The 16,981-nt window shown below is 62.5% G+C and overlaps 2 gene segments (V, D, J or C); both read left to right on the top strand.

Moving 5' to 3' along the window:
* Positions 1–2,196: 2,196 nt before the first annotated feature.
* LOC132421213 (immunoglobulin heavy constant mu-like) lies at positions 2,197–12,746 on the top strand (the record flags this gene model as incomplete). The annotated part of the segment is given in 7 exon segments: positions 2,197–2,242; positions 8,343–8,666; positions 8,740–9,066; positions 9,309–9,626; positions 9,788–10,120; positions 12,296–12,411; positions 12,496–12,746. Coding segments are annotated over 7 exon segments (1,473 nt in total), but the record flags the coding sequence as incomplete, so codon positions are not given.
* The window catches only part of LOC132417612 (immunoglobulin alpha-2 heavy chain-like), a 159,891-nt gene continuing 145,719 nt past the window's right edge, over positions 2,810–16,981 (top strand). Inside the window, exon 1 of the C gene segment in view lies at positions 2,810–3,216.

Raw genomic sequence — 16,981 nt, forward strand, 5'->3', positions numbered from 1 at the left:
CACCTTTAAATCAGGCTACATCCAACCACCTGCCATTCTCCTCCAGGCACAGGGCCCAGCCTCTGGGTCTTGGGGTCAGCTGGACTCACACACACACACACACACACACACACACACACACACACAGAGACTTCCCCACATGCTATCCACTGACGCCTCCCACAGCAAGCCTCCAGGGCATCATCACCCCCTCCCAGTCCCCAGCCATGTCTGTGCCCTTCTGTCCACCCCTGGCAGTGGTCCATGGGCGAGCACGCCCACCACACTTACACCTGGCCTCTGGGCACCTGTGAGCATCTCCCCTCCGTGAGGGCCCACACTTGGCACACCTGTGGGTCCTGGCACCCCAGCCCCAGGTTCAACGCTGCTGAGTGCAGGCCTCCTCTTCCCCTCCCCTGGGACCCCCCAGGGTTCACGCAGCTCTGGGAGGGGGAATCCACTCCTTTAGACCATCATGCCCCTCCCCTCGCACCCTCCCTCCAGCCAGGGCCATCAAAAGAGCTGAGACCCTCCCCGAGGACCAGCAGCCGGGGAACATGTCAGGGATCCGACCGTGTGGGCACACAGTGGTCCAGCATCAGCACAGCCCCAGCCCCCCTGGAGCCCCGTTACCACAGAGGGCAGCGAAAGTCCTCACAGTGCTAACAAGGGGGCTGCTGCCAGCGCCACAGCTGCGACCAGAGAGACCCTGACAGACCCCCAGGGCACGCCGGCAGGAGCCAGCCACCTTGCGGTCAGCAACGGCCCAGGACCCCGCCCACTGCCATGGCAGGGCTTTCTCCACCTGAGAACCTAGGTCCAGTGCAGGTGGGCGCGAGACAGCCTTGAATATGCTCTCATTTCTAAAAGAAAAAGGAAACCACGCAGGCAGCCTTCAACACTTGCAGGATTATTAGCAGAGCGGCAAATAATCTGTAACCAGCCCAGGAATGAGTGTGGGGACTGGTGGGCAGGGGTCTCCCGTGGGCCCTGTGGCTGACCTGCCCCAGCTCCACCTCGCCCGCTGCCCGCCCTTGGGGCTCTGGCCGAGCCAGGAACCACAGTGCTAGCTGGGGCCATGGTGACTGACAACTTTACAAAACCCCTGGGCAGAGAGGCCCCAGGGCAGCTGGGTCCTCGCCCTGAGGGCTCACAGTTGGGTGCACAAGGGGGGCGGGTAGGGAGCCCGAAGAAGGAGTGTCACATGTGCCACCTGGGAAGGTGAAGGGACTTTCCAGGAGGGCACGAGATGGGACACGTTCCAGGCAAGGGACTGGGCCCCTGAGGCCTGGGGAAGGGGTACCGGGTTGAGGGGAGCCCAGCTGGGAATTGAGGAGGGCTGGGCGGCCCTGAGCCTCCGAGCAGCAGGCTGCACAGAAGGCCAAAGGGAAAACGTGACCTCGTGGGAGCAAAGCAAGTCAGGGGTCTGGAGGATGTCCAGTCCCAGACCACGGGGTTCTGGCGGGAGGGTGCTTGCAGGGGCAGGGGCTGGGCGGTCTCTTCAAGCAGGGAGCAGACCTTCCAGCTCCTGGGGGCTCCCTGGGGAGCCTGGGTGCAGGTCTCTGGGCCCCCCAGCACGGGGCCAGCTCACTGTGCCTATATGCTAACTTTGACCTCTGGGGCCAGGGGACCCCGGTCACCGTCTCCTCGGGTGAGGGTCCCCCACGGCTGCTCCGCCTGAGCCGTGGGCCAGGTCCCTGGGGTCTGTGGCTGCACCACCACTGCCTGTGGTCCCATTCGGGACCAGGCCTGGGAGCTGACAGAGCCCCTGGAGGTGAGCCAGCTGAGAGCTGGGCCGAGAGGCCCTGGGACAGGGGCGGCTGGGAGGGAGGAGCCCTGAGCAGAGCTTCCCCAGGGCCGGGGCCTGTGTGCGTCAGGGCGACCAGAACCGCTTCAGCGCTTGGGGCCAGGGCACCCAGGCCACCATCTCCTCGGGTGAGATGGCTCTCTGCTTCCTCTGTCCTGGGCCGGGGGAAAACCTCCAGAGAGTCCTTGGCCCGTGTGGGACGCTCGGGGGTCCCCGGGGGGAGGCTGCTCCTGAAGCCATCTGCCTCCCCGTCCTGCGGAAATGGGACCTCTGCTGGTGGAACAGTCTGGACGGAGCGGGTTCTGCGCCCGGGGCCGCAGAGACCTGGGGGTAGGGCTTCGGGTGGGACCAGGAGGCTGCCAGGGGCTTGGGTTTTTGTACACCTCTCAACGGGGCCCATGGCATTGTGACAACTGGATACCTGGGGCCAGGGGCTCCTGGTCACCGTCTCCTCAGGTGAGTCCTCACCAGCCCTCCTGCCTCACTTTCTCTGAGACTTTTTTGCTGCATTTGGGGGGAAAACGAGGCTGTCTGGGTCTCAGGTCTAGAGGGCCTGGGGGACTCAGAAAGAGGGCTGAGGGGGCCCAGGCTCACCCCAGCAGGGAGCAGAGGTTCCAGACGCCCTCTCTGGATGGGCTCTGCAGCCAGAGCTTTCCCTGGGGTCTCAGCCACCCTGGGGCTCTGCGCTCCCAAGGTCCCCAGCCCTGCCGCCACAGTAGGCGCTGTGCGAGGTGGCCCGGCGGTCTTGGCCACCAGTTATTGCTCGGGGTCCCGGCATAGTTGTCACAGTGTGACAACTGGTATGACCCCTGGGGCCAGGGGCTCCTGGTCACCGTCTCCTCAGGTGAGTCCTCAGCCCCTCCACACTTCCACCGCACTTGGGGAGACCCGTGGTGTCAGGGTCTCAATGTCAGAGGCGCGGGGCACTTTGGAGGACCGGAAAGGGAGCCAGGGAGAGGGTCCCCATAAAAGGGGCCCAGAGATGGACCTCCCTGCCCCAAGGACGCCGCAGTGCAGGGACAGCCAAGGCAGCTCCTTTGGCTGGTCTGGCCATTTGATTCGAGCATCACCGCGTCACCAGGGGCTTTCGTCAGCTTTCTGGGGCAGGCGGCTGGCTGTTTGATGTTGATTGGACTTCTGAGTTTGAGTTAAGGATTCGTGATTCATGGTCAGGCAGCCTAGGCGGGCAGTGGTCTGGCTTCTGGGCGCCAGGCTGGGATGTGGGGTCTCCGGGTCAGCCTGGAGGGGGCAGGGCCATCAGAGGGTTCTGGGGCCCTCCGGATAAGTGACTCGGACCGTCGGCTCCCCGGGCGCCATGGGGCCGTGCCGGGCCCCCGAGGTTTTTGTGAGGTGAAGCTGGAGATCCCACCACAGTGATTACTGCGGTATAGACGCCTGGGGCCAAGGGATCGATGTCACCGTCTCCTCAGGTAAGAATGGCCCCTCCAGGGCCTTTATTTTCTGCTCCTGTCTCTGGGGTTTCTGGGCATCGCCGTCTGGTCCTCAGGACGTGTCTGTGTCCGCCGGGGGACTGGGCAGACTGGCCAGGAGGGGACCAGGACCAGGCGCCCTAGGGATTTCAGAGCCTCTGGATTTTCTGATGTCTTTCAAAAATCGGAATACTGCTGGCATTCAAGAGGCGGCTGCAGGCGGGAAGGGCCACCTGTGGGGGAGTCCCAGGACCCCCTCGGCGGCAGGACAGTTTGGTCTATGGCAAGAGATAATTTGGCTGCTACAATCATAGAGTCAGTTGAGGACTGTGCCTTGACGATTGTGTTTCTAGAAGCACAGGAATGCCACATGTGGAAGGCATAGTGAAATACCCTCTTCAGATATGAGGTGTGCTCTGCGCCAGATTGTACTTCAAATTCTTTATTGGTTAGGGTTAGAATTGTCTGGGTGAGGATGGACGTGTAGTGTCCCGATCTTGGTGAGAGCGGGGTGCCCCAGCCCCCCGAAAGGAAGAGCCTGGGGAGGTTACAGGTACCGGGCTTTGTGGGGACACTTGCTAAGAGAAAGATACATGTTCATCGTAAGAGGCACGCTTACGAAATACTAAAAGGCAGGATATGCTTCAAGGGGGTCCTGATGATCAGGAAAATTGTGACTTTAGAATGTGAGAGACTGTTAATGTATTTTAAATTTTATCATTCAATTAACAACTGTGAATCCTGTCTTTGGGGAGTTGATAGGGGTGCAAGTTTGGCCGAGGAGTAGTAACTCGGTACTGTCGGCCCCCTGCCCTGTTTCAAGGCTGAGTTTTGGCAACAATAAATTCGGCTTATTTTTTTAATTAATTGGTGGTGCTGAGTTAGTCAAGATGGCCGCGTGTGGGGCTGGCCCCCTGCAGCAGGTGGCAGGAAGCAGATGAGCCGAGAGTCTATTTCAGGAAGCAAGAAAACACAGTTGGTGCATTTTTAGCTCATGGCCACCAGGGTGTGGTTTGGTGAGGGTGTTGCGCGGCCCACAAAACTGAAAATGTTCCACTGAACACAACAACACCTGGAAAATTTGCATTTCTAAATTAAGGCAAAGATGTTGACAGAAACTAGAAGGTTCCCCTTTTCACTATTTGAATCTATTTCAGTTTTAGCTTATCAACTGCTCGTTTATATTCCTTTTCAAAGTAAATATTTAAGAAAGTAAATAGTCTTAGGTGCATTTTATCAATGCATTCGTATAATGTTCTAATGGGGTATTCCTTCAAGGTAATTAATCCCAAACCATCCTCCGATGCCCTGAAGCACTGTTTTCACTATGAGTGTGCCCACAGTCTTTAGCCGGTCGATTTTCTCTTCGTGACTAAGAAACACTCTGGTATTCTGATACGGTTGCCCTCCTTTCAGTATTTTTCGAGACCACTTTGCAGGTATCCAGCTCAGGACAGATTTTAGGTGAAATGTGTGCATTCGTCATGAAGTATTTCAGTAACCATGTTGGTTGGTGGATTGAGGAGACGCAGGCGGGTGTGAGTCCGGAAGGACTCAGGACGCTTTGGAAGGGCCGTCTCTGTTCTGAGTCATCGGCCCAGCCAGCATCTTAGTGGAAGGAGCTCCCGTGGAGGGTCCGAGAGCGGGTGCCCCCAGGCCCGCCGTGGCTGGGGGTCTCCTGGGACCGCCCGGAGCAGGGGATGGCAGTCCTGGCTTCTGCCACCGGCCAGTGGGCTAGTGGTGAATCAGCCGTTTTTAAGGGATTTGGAGGAATTCTTCCAGGCCAAAGACCCCCCGGGACTTGCCCGTGACCGGGAGCCTGGAAAGGTAAGAGGAAGGCTGCCAGCGCTGCCGGATGTGCTGCTCCGGGAAATCTGTATGAAACGGTTTTGTTTTCGCTCGAAGGGGAATCAGTCTTTGACTACTGCCTGTGTGGGCCCGGGTGCTTCACACACCAGGGCACCCCTTACCGTGTCCTCGCTTAAGCGGGAAAGGCGGCTCTGGGTTTTAGATCGTTGCTGTGCACTGGAAAGCAGCCTCCGCAGAGCTTTGGGATAAAGAGCACAGCTGTGCGCGGCAATTCACATAAAATGCGTTTCCCGTCATTGTTAATGAGGATTTTTCCTGGAGGGGATTTTGTCAAGTCGGACTCATTTGAGACTCGGGAGTGAGAGGAACTGGGGCCACGGGCACGTGCCCGGGAAGGCCAAGGCGCCGAGGGAAGCGTCCCCGAGGCTCTCCTCTCCCCAGAGAAGCCACGCTGCCCATTCCAGAGAGGCTGGGACCGTCCTTCTGATGAGGGCAAATGCGCCTAGGCTCTTGCAAGATGCTTTAGGGAGTGTAAAGTCGCCAGCAAGCATTATCCCAGGGAGCCGAGGAAGGTGGTGGCTGACACTGCTGGGAGCCGAAGCCGGCCGGGCCCGGGGCAGGCACGGAGGAATCGGGTGCCCAGTGGGAAGGGGAGGACAGGGACTCCGGGGAGAGGAGAGAGCAAGGGGCACAAAGGGACCTGACCCCGGGCCCAGCCCAGCTGTGCGGGATTCCTGGACCGGGTGCCTTAGCCGAGGCAAGTGGGTCTGGTGCTTTCTGGCTAGAACCACTGGGCTTTCAGGGCTGTGCAGGGCTACCCTGGGCTGCCCATAGCAGGCCTGAGCTGAGCTGGACAAAACCGGACTGAACCGGGCTTTCTGAGCTGAGCTGGATTGGACTGAGCTGAGCCAGGCTTAGTGGGGCTGAGTGGGGCTGAACTGGGCTGAGCTGAGCTGGGCTGGGCTGCGCTGAGGTGGTCTGAACTGGACTGAACTGGGCTGAGCTGGTCTGAGCTGGGCTAAGCCGGGCTGAGCTGAGGTGGATTGGACTGAGCTGAGCCTGGTTTAACGGGTGTGAGTGGGGCTGAGCTGGGCCGAGCTGAGCTGGGCTGGGCTGTGCTGGGCTGTGCTGAGCTGGCCTGGGCTGAGCTGAGCTGAGCTGGGCTGTGCTGGGCTGGGCTGAGCTGGGCTGGGCTGGGCTGAGCTGGGCTGGGCTGAGCTGGGCTGGGCCGAGCTGGGCCAAGCTGGGCTGAGCTGGGCTGGGCTAGGCTGGGCTGAGCTGGGCTGGGCTGGGCTGGGCTGAGCTGAGCTGAGCTGAGCTGAGCTGGGCTGGGCTGGGCTGAGCTGGGCTGAGCTGGGCTGAGCTGAGCTGGGCTGGGCTGAGCTGAGCTGGGCTGGGCTGTGCTGAGCTGAGCTGGGCTGGGCTGGGCTGGGCTGAGCTGGGCTGAGCTGGGCTGAGCTGAGCTGGACTGAGCTGGGCTGAGCTGAGCTGAGCTGGACTGAGCTGGGCTGGGCTGAGCTGGGCTGAGCTGGGCTGGGCTGAGCTGGGCTGAGCTGGGCTGGGCTGAGCTGAGCTGAGCTGAGCTGGGCTGGGCTGAGCTGAGCTGAGCTGAGCTGGGCTGGGCTGTGCTGAGCTGGGCTGAGCTGGGCTGAGTTGAGCTGGGCTGAGCTGGGCTGTGCTAAGCTGGGCTGAGCTGGGCTGAGCTGGGCTGGGCTGAGCTGTGCTGAGCTGGGCTGAGCTGGGCTGGGCTGAGCTGGGCTGAGCTGGGCTGGGCTGGGCTGGGCTGAGCTGAGCTGAGCTGAGCTGAGCTGGGCTGTGCTGAGCTGGGCTGAGCTGGGCTGAGTTGAGCTGGGCTGAGCTGGGCTGTGCTAAGCTGGGCTGAGCTGGGCTGAGCTGGGCTGGGCTGAGCTGTGCTGAGCTGTGCTGAGCTGGGCTGGGCTGAGCTGGGCTGAGCTGGGCTGAGCTGGGCTGGGCTGGGCTGGGCTGGGCTGAGCTGAGCTGGGCTGAGCTGAGCTGGGCTGTGCTGAGCTGTGCTGAGCTGGGCTGAGCTGGGCTGTGCTGAGCTGGGCTGTGCCGAGCTGGGCTGAGCTGGGCTGAGCTGAGCTGGGCTGTGCTGAGCTGTGCTGAGCTGGCCTAAGCTGGGCTGAGCTGAGCTGAGCTGAGCTGAGCTGAGCTGGGCTGAGCTGGGCTGGGCTGGGCTGAGCTGGGCTGAGCTGGGCTGAGCTGGGCTGGGCTGGGCTGGGCTGAGCTGAGCTGGGCTGAGCTGAGCTGGGCTGTGCTGAGCTGTGCTGAGCTGGGCTGAGCTGGCTGTGCTGAGCTGGGCTGTGCCGAGCTGGGCTGAGCTGGGCTGAGCTGAGCTGGGCTGTGCTGAGCTGTGCTGAGCTGGCCTAAGCTGGGCTGAGCTGAGCTGAGCTGAGCTGAGCTGAGCTGGGCTGAGCTGGGCTGGGCTGGCCTGGGCTGAGCTGAGCTGGGCTGAGCTGAGCTGGGCTGAGCTGGGCTGGGCTGGCCTGGGCTGAGCTGAGCTGGGCTGAGCTGGGCTGAGCTGGGCTGAGCTGGGCTGGGCTGAGCTGGGCTGAGCCGGGTTGAGCTGAACAGGGCTGAGCTGGGCTGTGCTGAGCTGGGCTGAACTGAGCTGAGCTGGGCTGAGCTGGGCTGAGCTGGGCTGGGCTGAGCTGGGCTGAGCCGGGCTGAGCTGAACAGGGCTGAGCTGGGCTGTGCTGAGCTGGGCTGAACTGAGCTGAGCTGAGCTGAGCTGGGCTAAGCTGGATGGGCTGAGATGGGCTGAGCTGGGCTGAGCTGGGCCGATCGGGGCTTAGCTGGATGGGCTGAGCCGAGCTGATCCAGGCTGAACTGGATGAGCTGAGCTGGGCTGAAATGGGTTGAGCTGGGTTGAACTGCACTGAACTGGGCTGAGCGGGGCTGGGCTAACCAAGGGGGACTGAGATGGGTCCCGCAGAAGTGGACTGGCTGGGCTGGCTCGACTTGGACGAGCTGCTTTGGGAGGGTTTAACCTCCGCTGAGCCCTGGGAGTCACGCTGGGCCGTCCTGGCTGCTCTGGGCCGACCTCAGTGACCTGCTTGTGCTAAGGACCGGTGGAGTTGAGTCTGCATCATCCTCACCGATGACCTTCAGACCCTCCCTCCGACCCCAGACCCCCAGCCTGGGCCCAGTGTGGCTGAGCCAGGGGCAGTGAGGCCGCGCCGGCTCCACTGTCCCAGAGGGAAGGCGGGGCCACCCGGACCCCCGACCTACCGGCAGGGCACGAGAGACACTTCTCACGCCCCCTTTCTCTTTTGTCCTCTCTCTCGGGTCCTCAGGGAGCCCGTCTCCCCCGATTCTCTTCCCCCTGGTCTCCTGCGTGAACTCCCAGTCTGATGAGAACCCGGTGGCCCTGGGCTGCCTGGCCCGGGACTTCTTGCCCAGCTCCATCAGCTTCTCCTGGAGCTACAGTAACAGCACCAGCATCAGCAGCCTGAACATCCACAGCTTCCCGGCCGTCCTGCAGGAGGGCAAGTACGCGGCCTCCTCCCAGGTGCTCCTGCCTTTCTCAAGCATCCCCCAGGGCTCCGAAGAGCACCTGCTGTGCAGCGTCAAGCACCCCAACGGCAACCCGTCCCTGTCAGTGCCTGTCCCTTTCCAAGGTGAGCCGGGCTCCTCCCGCGGCCGGGGGCGGGGTCAGACCAGGCGCAGCTGACGCCTTGTCCTTCTCTGCAGATCCCAAGCCACCCAACGTGGTCGTCTTCATGCCCCCCCGAGACGCTTTTTCCGGCAACCCCCAGCGCACGTCCAGACTCATCTGCCAGGCCACAGACTTCAGCCCCAAGCAGATCTCCTTTTCCTGGTTTCGTGACGGAAAGCGGGTGGTGTCTGGCATCAGCGAAGGCCCAGTGGAGACTGTACAGTCCTCGCCCGTGACCTTCAGGACCTACAGCATGCTGACCATCACGGAGAGCGAGTGGCTCAGCCAGAGCGTGTTCACCTGTGAGGTGAAACACAGCGAGTGGATCATCCAGAAGAACGTGTCCTCTGTGTGCGGCTCCCGTGAGTGCAGCCCCCGGGCTGGGTGGGGACCCTCACACAGGTCTGCATACACCGCTCCCGACGTGCCAGCAGCGTCCTGAGCCCTGGCTTCTCAGAGCGGCGCAGGGCAGGGAGGGGCTGTGTGCGGGGCAGCTGGGGGGACCCTGGGCTCACGAGGGACGCAGCCAGCTCGGCGCCTGCTCTTTGGGCCGCACTGTTCCTCCGCCTGATTTCACTCCAACCAACTCTCTTCCCACCTCCAGCCCTGCCCTCCCACATCAGGATCTTCACCATCCCCCCGTCCTTCGCTGGCATCTTCCTCACCAAGTCAGCCAAGCTTTCCTGCCTGGTCACAGACCTGACCACCTATGACAGCCTGAGCATCTCCTGGACCCGCCAGAATGGCGAGGCCCTGCAGACCCACACCAACGTCTCCGAGAGCCACGCCAATGGCACATTCAGCGCCGTGGGTGAGGCCTCTGTCTGCGTAGAGGAATGGGAGTCTGGAGAAAGGTTCACGTGCACGGTGACCCACACAGACCTGCCCTCGCCACTGAAGCGCGACATCTCCAGGCCCACAGGTGAGCCTGCACTGGCCTCCTTCCCTCCGCCCCGGGCTCTCCCACGGCTTCTGGGGTCTGAGGACAACGAGGCGGGACCAGGAGAACCCCTGCGCTCCCCGTCGTCCAGGACGGATCCCTCTCGCCCACGACCCGATCTCACCACCGTGTCTCCCCCACAGAGGTCGCCAAGCACATGCCGTCCGTGTACGTGCTGCCACCAACACGGGAACAGCTGAGCCTGCGGGAGTCCGCCTCCGTCACCTGCCTGGTGAAGGGCTTCTCGCCCGCGGACGTGTTCGTGCAGTGGCTGCAGAAGGGGCAGCCCATGTCCTCCGACAAGTACGTGACCAGTGCCCCGGCGCCCGAGCCCCAGGTCCCTGGCGCCTACTTCGTGTACAGCATCCTGACAGTGAGCGAAGAGGACTGGAACAGCGGGGAGACCTACACCTGCGTCGTGGGCCACGAGGCCCTGCCCCACATGGTGACCGAGAGGACCGTGGACAAGTCCACCGGTAAACCCACCCTGTACAACGTGTCACTGGTCATGTCCGACACGGCCAGCACCTGCTACTGACCACCCGGCCGCCCGCTCAGGCCGGGGCCAGAGCCCCTGGGTGACCGTCGCTGTGTGTGTGCATGCGTGCGTGCAAACTAACCATGTCAGTGGGTGAGATGTTGCATTTTATAAAAATTAGAAATAAAAAGATCCGTTCAAAAGACGCTGGTTGTGAGTGAGCGGTGCTCTCCCCGCAGGGGCCATGGCTGTGCTGCCCCCCCCAGCAGACCGCCCTCCCCCACCGCCCTCGCCCCGCCTCTGCACGGGCCTCCGACCCAGCCCTGGAAGCCCTGGTGCCCCTTGCAGAATGCTCCCAGCAAGCCAAGCCTATACTCACTGCTCCTCTAGCTGCTTCTTCAGCCACACCGGGGGCACACGGGCGTGCAACACGTGCATGCGCATGCACGCACACAGCCACATACATACACGCAGAGACACACATGCATGTGGGCACGCACACAGAGAGACACGCGTGTGCGCGGACACACAGGCAGGCACACACATGGACAGAGACGTGGATGCACGTGACACAGACACATATGTGATGGACACGGCACACACACAAAGACATGGACACATGCACACGTGGACACACAGAGACCTACACAGATACACAGGTACACGCACGCACGCACGCACAGTCACAGCACACATAGGCACGTGCACATGGGCTCACACACAGACACACCTGCATGCTCGTGGACAAGTCGTGGGCACGCAGACACACGCTGAGACATGCACACACAGACATATGGACACACACACACCGATGTGCTGTGCACACACACGAACCACGGCACACGCACAGGCTTGCACACACGGACACAGATGCCGACCCTCGCACAGCCGTCACCACTCGGTGCCTCTTGGCAGATGCGCCCGCCCCCGCCGGCGGTGTTCCTCTGCACCACTCTGGCTGCCGGGCGTCGCGCCCAAGCTCTGCTTGTCCTTCTGTCTCAGCTTGGGGGTGTGTCCATGGGCCGGCCCATCCTGGACTCCTGCCATGGCCACCGTCCCCAGCCCCAGGGTAGCGGGCTCCAAGGCCCACCATGGCCCGGCCAGCTGCAGTTCCTCAGGATGGCGCGGGCCCATGCCCCGGAGGGGTGCCTCTCCCACTCCCGGTCCAGGCCCTTGTGAGGGCAGCAGCGCCCCCATCCCCTCCCGCTGTGAAGAGGCAGCGGGAGGCTATCCCAGGAGGGGCCTCCTTGGAGTAGGAAGCTGCAGGGGCCCTGTCTGCAAACACTGGCCTGGAAATGGTGGGCACAGAGCCGGGTGGGCAGGGAGGAGAGCGGGGGCCGAGCAGGTCTCCTGGGTCCAGCTCACCACCGCCCCTCCAGGCTGCCTCCCGACCCTCCTGGGCTCCTGGCCCTTTAGGGGCCTGAGCCCCAGAGGACCTCAGGGTCTCTCAGTGCGGGGGCTGCAGACCCCACAGAATGTCCTCTGCCTGTCGTCCTAATGTCTCCCTCCCTGGGGGCTCAGGGTCTGTCTGGCCCCTTGGTCCCCCAGCCTTGAGTGCTGGTGGGGCAGACAAGCCAGCCAGCGCCCCACACGGCCTCTCCCGTGTGCCATTGGCCCCAAGAAGGAGAGGGAGGGAGGCTGGAAGGATGGGCCTCTCAGCACAGACAGCTGCCTGCCCCCGGGGCTGATCCTCACTGGCCGCGGGGCCCACCCCAAACCGCAGGGGACAGGACGCCCACCCCCTGCCTCTCAGCCCCAAGTGGCCCTACGACCTCCAGGGGAGTCCAGGACACCGGGGGCCACTCCACCGGCCCTGGCACGGGCCGCACCCCGTGCGTACTGTGCTGCTCGGTCGTGCACTCTGCCACCCCAGGTCTCCTGGGACAAGGTGCTTGGGGTCGCCTCTCTGCTCAGCTTTGGCCACGCCCTGCGCCTGCCCGGCCCGGATCGGGTGGTCAGTGGCCTGCCGTGCCTGCCCGAGACCCCGCCTGGCAAGCCCAGGAGCTCCCAGCCCCACAGCAGGGCTGGCGCGGGAGAGCACGTGCCCTCCTGCCCGCCCGCCTGCTTCTGCCATGCCCCCAGCGCTCCCGGTGGCCGCACGGCCGAGGGGCAGCCAGGGTGGGCCCTGCGGGCGTTGCGGCCGAGCTGACCCACTGTGCCATGTCTCCTGCAGAGGGCGAAGTGAGCGCCGAGGAAGAAGGCTTCGAGAACCTCAACACCATGGCCTCCACCTTCATCGTCCTCTTCCTCCTGGGCCTCTTCTACAGCACCACGGTCACCCTGTTCAAGGTGGGCTGCCTGGCCGTGAGGAGCGGGTGGCACACGACCCCCTGGGACCCCCACCCCCACTCACATGGTCTCTGTCGCCTGCAGGTGAAGTGACGGCCAGCCAAGGACATGGGGCACCAGAGACGGAACGAGAGGGGAGCCGCCTTGGGGCCAGGGGGTTGCGTGGCTTGTCCACTTGTACTGAAATCTTCCCCGTGTCCCTCTCCAGCTTCGAGCTCTAAGCAACCGGCTTCTCCCGACGTGGCCAAATGCCGTGGCCAAGCACGGAGCCCGCAGCCGTGGGCTGTGCCCGGCCCTGCTTTGCAATGTCTCGCTTGTGGCCTTGAAATAAATACGTACATTTTACCTTGTGACGCTGCTTCCTCGTGAAGGGTTTTCCTCAAGCCATACTCCTGTGTGCTGTGTATCTCGAGAGCTGACCCCAATTCCAAAGGGCTCTTTGGAAATGGCCGTGCGTCTCCTCCCAGGCCCATAGGGGACGTGCCGGGCTGGGTCTCAGGGCTGTTCCAGAGGAAGAAAGACAACTGAGCTGGAGAGGACCCCCGGCCTGGTCTCCCAGCACAGCCTGAGCTGGGGCCCCTGTGTGCGTCAGCGGGGATGCCGCTACGAGCCCCGCGTGAGGCCTTGTCACTCTGTCTCTGTTCCTAGCAAGCCCAGCCACAGGAGGGCTTGTCCGACCTTGGGAGTGCCTGGTGTGTGCGGGTGGGACTCAGGAGGGGCGCCCGGCGCGTGTGCAGCCACCGTGTGCTCTGCAGGAGCGCGGGCCCTCACCCACTGCCCAGCAGACAGTGACGGAGCTCGGAAGCGGGCGCAGAGGTCTCGGGTGAAACGGCCGGGAGAGACACAGAGGAAAGGCCCAGAAAGGGGGACAGCTGGCAGGAGGTAGGGGAGCCAGGGATTAGTGCTCGGAGAAGGGAGCTGAGCCAGGCGATGCAGAGAAGTCCGGGCCAGCTGTGGCAGCAGGCAGTGGGACAGGAGAGGAGGCACAGGGACCAGAGGAGGTGGCCCAGGTGAGGGCAGTCTGGGAGCCATCTCCCCTGGGAGGCAATTTCAGGGTGCTGGGGGCCCACAGGGGTGGCAGGGGCTTGAAGAGGCGACTGCCTAAGAGAGCTGGCAGTGGACACGGGTCCCCAGAGAAACCCTTCCCCTGGCAGTGGGCTCCCGGTGCATATTTCTGATTAAACGGTGCCCTTTGCAGCCCACCCTGTCAGGCTGTGGGACATTCAATGAGGGGTCCCACAGAGCACAGCCACCCCCAGTGGGGATGGGGGGGTTCTCATGCAGGCCACGGGGCTGACAGCTCAGGACAGCACCTGTAGGAGTGTCTGAGGGCTGTCACAACAAAGAACCACAGGCCAGGCTTAAACAACACAAGTTCATTCTCTCACAGCCTAGAGGCTGGAAGCAAGATCAAGGTGCCGGCAGGGCTGGTCCTTCCGAGGCTGTGAGAGGATCCGTTCAGTGCTCCTGGGGTTGCCAGCTCCTACTTCCTATTTGAACTATTTGAATCGATTTCAGTTTTAGCTTATCAACTGCTCGTTTATATTCCTTTTCAGAGTAAACATTTAAGAAAGTAAATAGTCTTAGGTGCATTTTATCAATGCATTCGTATAATGTTCTAATGGGGTATTCCTTCAAGGTAATTAATCCCAAACCATCCTCCGATGCCCTGAAGCACTGTTTTCACCATGAGTGTGCCCACAGTCTTTAGCCGGTCGATTTTCTCTTCGTGACTAAGAAACACTCTGGTATTCTGATACGGTTGCCCTCCTTTCAGTATTTTTCGAGACCACTTTGCAGGGATCCAGCTCAGGACAGATTTTAGGTGAAATGTCTGCATTCGTCATGAAGTATTTCAGTAACCATGTTGGTTGGTGGATTGAGGAGACGCAGGCGGGTGTGAGTCCGGAAGGACTCAGGACGCTTTGGAAGGGCCGTCTCTGTTCTGAGTCATCGGCCCAGCCAGCATCTTAGTGGAAGGAGCTCCCGTGGAGGGTCCGAGAGCGGGTGCCTCCAGGCCCGCCGTGGCTGGGGGTCTCCTGGGACCGCCCGGAGCAGGGGATGGCAGTCCTGGCTTCTGCCGCCGGCCAGTGGGCTAGTGGTGAATCAGCCGTTTTTAAGGGATTTGGAGGAATTCTTCCAGGCCAAAGACCCCCCGGGACTTGCCCGTGACCGGGAGCCTGGAAAGGTAAGAGGAAGGCTGCCAGCGCCGCCGGATGTGCTGCTCCGGGAAATCTGTATGAAACGGTTTTGTTTTCACTCGAAGGGGAATCAGTCTTTGACTACTGCCTGTGTGGGCCCGGGTGCTTCACACACCAGGGCACCCCTTACCGTGTCCTCGCTTAAGCGGGAAAGGCGGCTCTGGGTTTTAGATCGTTGCTGTGCACTGGAAAGCAGCCTCCGCAGAGCTTTGGGATAAAGAGCACAGCTGTGCGCGGCAATTCACAAAAAATGCGTTTCCCGTCATTGTTAATGAGGATTTCTCCTGGAGGGGATTTTGTCAAGTCGGACTCATTTGAGACTCGGGAGTGAGAGGAACCGGGGCCACGGGCACGTGCCCGGGAAGGCCAAGGCGCCGAGGGAAGCGTCCCCGAGGCTCTCCTCTCCCCGGAGAAGCCACGCTGCCCATTCCAGAGAGGCTGGGACCGTCCTTCTGATGAGGGCAAATGCGCCTAGGCTCTTGCAAGATGCTTTAGGGAGTGTAAAGTCGCCAGCAAGCATTATCCCAGGGAGCCGAGGAAGGTGGTGGCTGACACTGCTGGGAGCCGAAGCCGGCCGGGCCCGGGGCAGGCACGGAGGAATCGGGTGCCCAGTGGGAAGGGGAGGGCAGGGACTCCGGGGAGAGGAGAGAGCAAGGGGCACAAAGGGACCTGACCCCGGGCCCAGCCCAGCTGTGTGGGATTCCTGGACCGGGTGCCTTAGCCGAGGCAAGTGGGTCTGGTGCTTTCTGGCTAGAACCACTGGGCTTTCAGGGCTGTGCAGGGCTACCCTGGGCTGCCCATAGCAGGCCTGAGCTGAGCTGGACAAAACCGGACTGAACCGGGCTTTCGGAGCTGAGCTGGATTGGACTGAGCTGAGCCGGGCTTAGTGGGGCTGAACTGGACTGAACTGGGCTGAGCTGCTCTGAGCTGGGCTAAGCCGGGCTGAGCTGAGGTGGATTGGACTGAGCTGAGCCTGGTTTAACGGGTGTGAGTGGGGCTGAGCTGGGCCGAGCTGAGCTGGGCTGGGCTGGGCTGAGCTGGGCTGGGCTGAGCTTGGCTGGGCTGAGCTGAGCTGGGCTGGGCTGAGCTGAGCTGAGCTGTGCTGAGCTGTGCTGTGCTGAGCTGAGCTGGGCTGGGCTGGGCTGAGCTGGGCTGAGTTGGGCTGAGCTGGGCTGGGCTGAGCTGGGCTGAGCTGGGCTGAGCTGGGCTGGGCTGAGCTGGGCTGAGCTGGGCTGAGCTGGGCTGGGCTGAGCTGAGCTGAGCTGGACTGAGCTGAGCTGGGCTGAGCTGGGCTGAGCCAGGCTGAACTGGATGAGCTGAGCTGGGCTGGGCTGGGTTGAGCTGAGTTGAGCTGAGCTGGGTTGAACTGCACTGAACTGGGCTGAGCGGGGCTGGGCTGAGCTGGTCTGGGCTGAGCTGAGCTGTGCTGAGCTGGGCTATGCTGAGCTGGGCTGGGCTGGGCTGAGCTGGGCTGAGTTTGGCTGAGCTGGGCTGGGCTGAGCTGGGCTGAGTTGGGCTAAGCTGAGCTGAACTGGGTTGAGCTGGGTTGATTTACACTGAACTGGGCTGAGCGGAGCTGAACTGGGCTGAGCGGGGCTGGGCTAACCAAGGGGGACTGAGATGGGTCCCGCAGAAGTGGACTGGCTGGGCTGGCTCGACTTGGACGAGCTGCTTTGGGAGGGTTTAACCTCCGCTGAGCCCTGGGAGTCACGCTGGGCCGTCCTGGCTGCTCTGGGCCGACCTCAGTGACCTGCTTGTGCTAAGGACCGGTGGAGTTGAGTCTGCATCATCCTCACCGATGACCTTCAGACCCTCCCTCTGACCCCAGACCCCCAGCCTGGGCCCAGTGTAGCTGAGCCAGGGGCAGTGAGGCCGCGCCGGCTCCACTGTCCCAGAGGGAAGGCGGGTCGCCCGAACCCCCGACCTACCGGCAGGGCACGAGAGACACTTCTCACGCCCCCTTTCTCTTTTGTCCTCTCTCTCGGGTCCTCAGGGAGCCCGTCTGCCCCGATTCTCTTCCCCCTGGTCTCCTGCGTGAACTCCCTGTCTGATGAGAACCCGGTGGCCCTGGGCTGCCTGGCCCGGGACTTCTTGCCCAGCTCCATCAGCTTCTCCTGGAGCTACAGTAACAGCACCAGCATCAGCAGCCTGAACATCCACAGCTTCCCGGCCGTCCTGCGGGAGGGCAAGTACGCGGCCTCCTCCCAGGTGCTCCTGCCTTTCTCAAGCATCCCCCAGGGCTCCGAAGAGCACCTGCTGTGCAGCGTCAAGCACCCCAACGGCGACCGGTCCCTGTCAGTGTCTCTCCCAGGTGAGCCGGGCTCCTCCCACGGCCGGGGGCGGGGTCAGGCCAGGCGCGTCCCCACTAC

Source organism: Delphinus delphis, chromosome 2, assembly GCF_949987515.2.
Source record: "Delphinus delphis chromosome 2, mDelDel1.2, whole genome shotgun sequence".
Classification (NCBI taxonomy): Eukaryota; Metazoa; Chordata; class Mammalia; order Artiodactyla; family Delphinidae; genus Delphinus; species Delphinus delphis.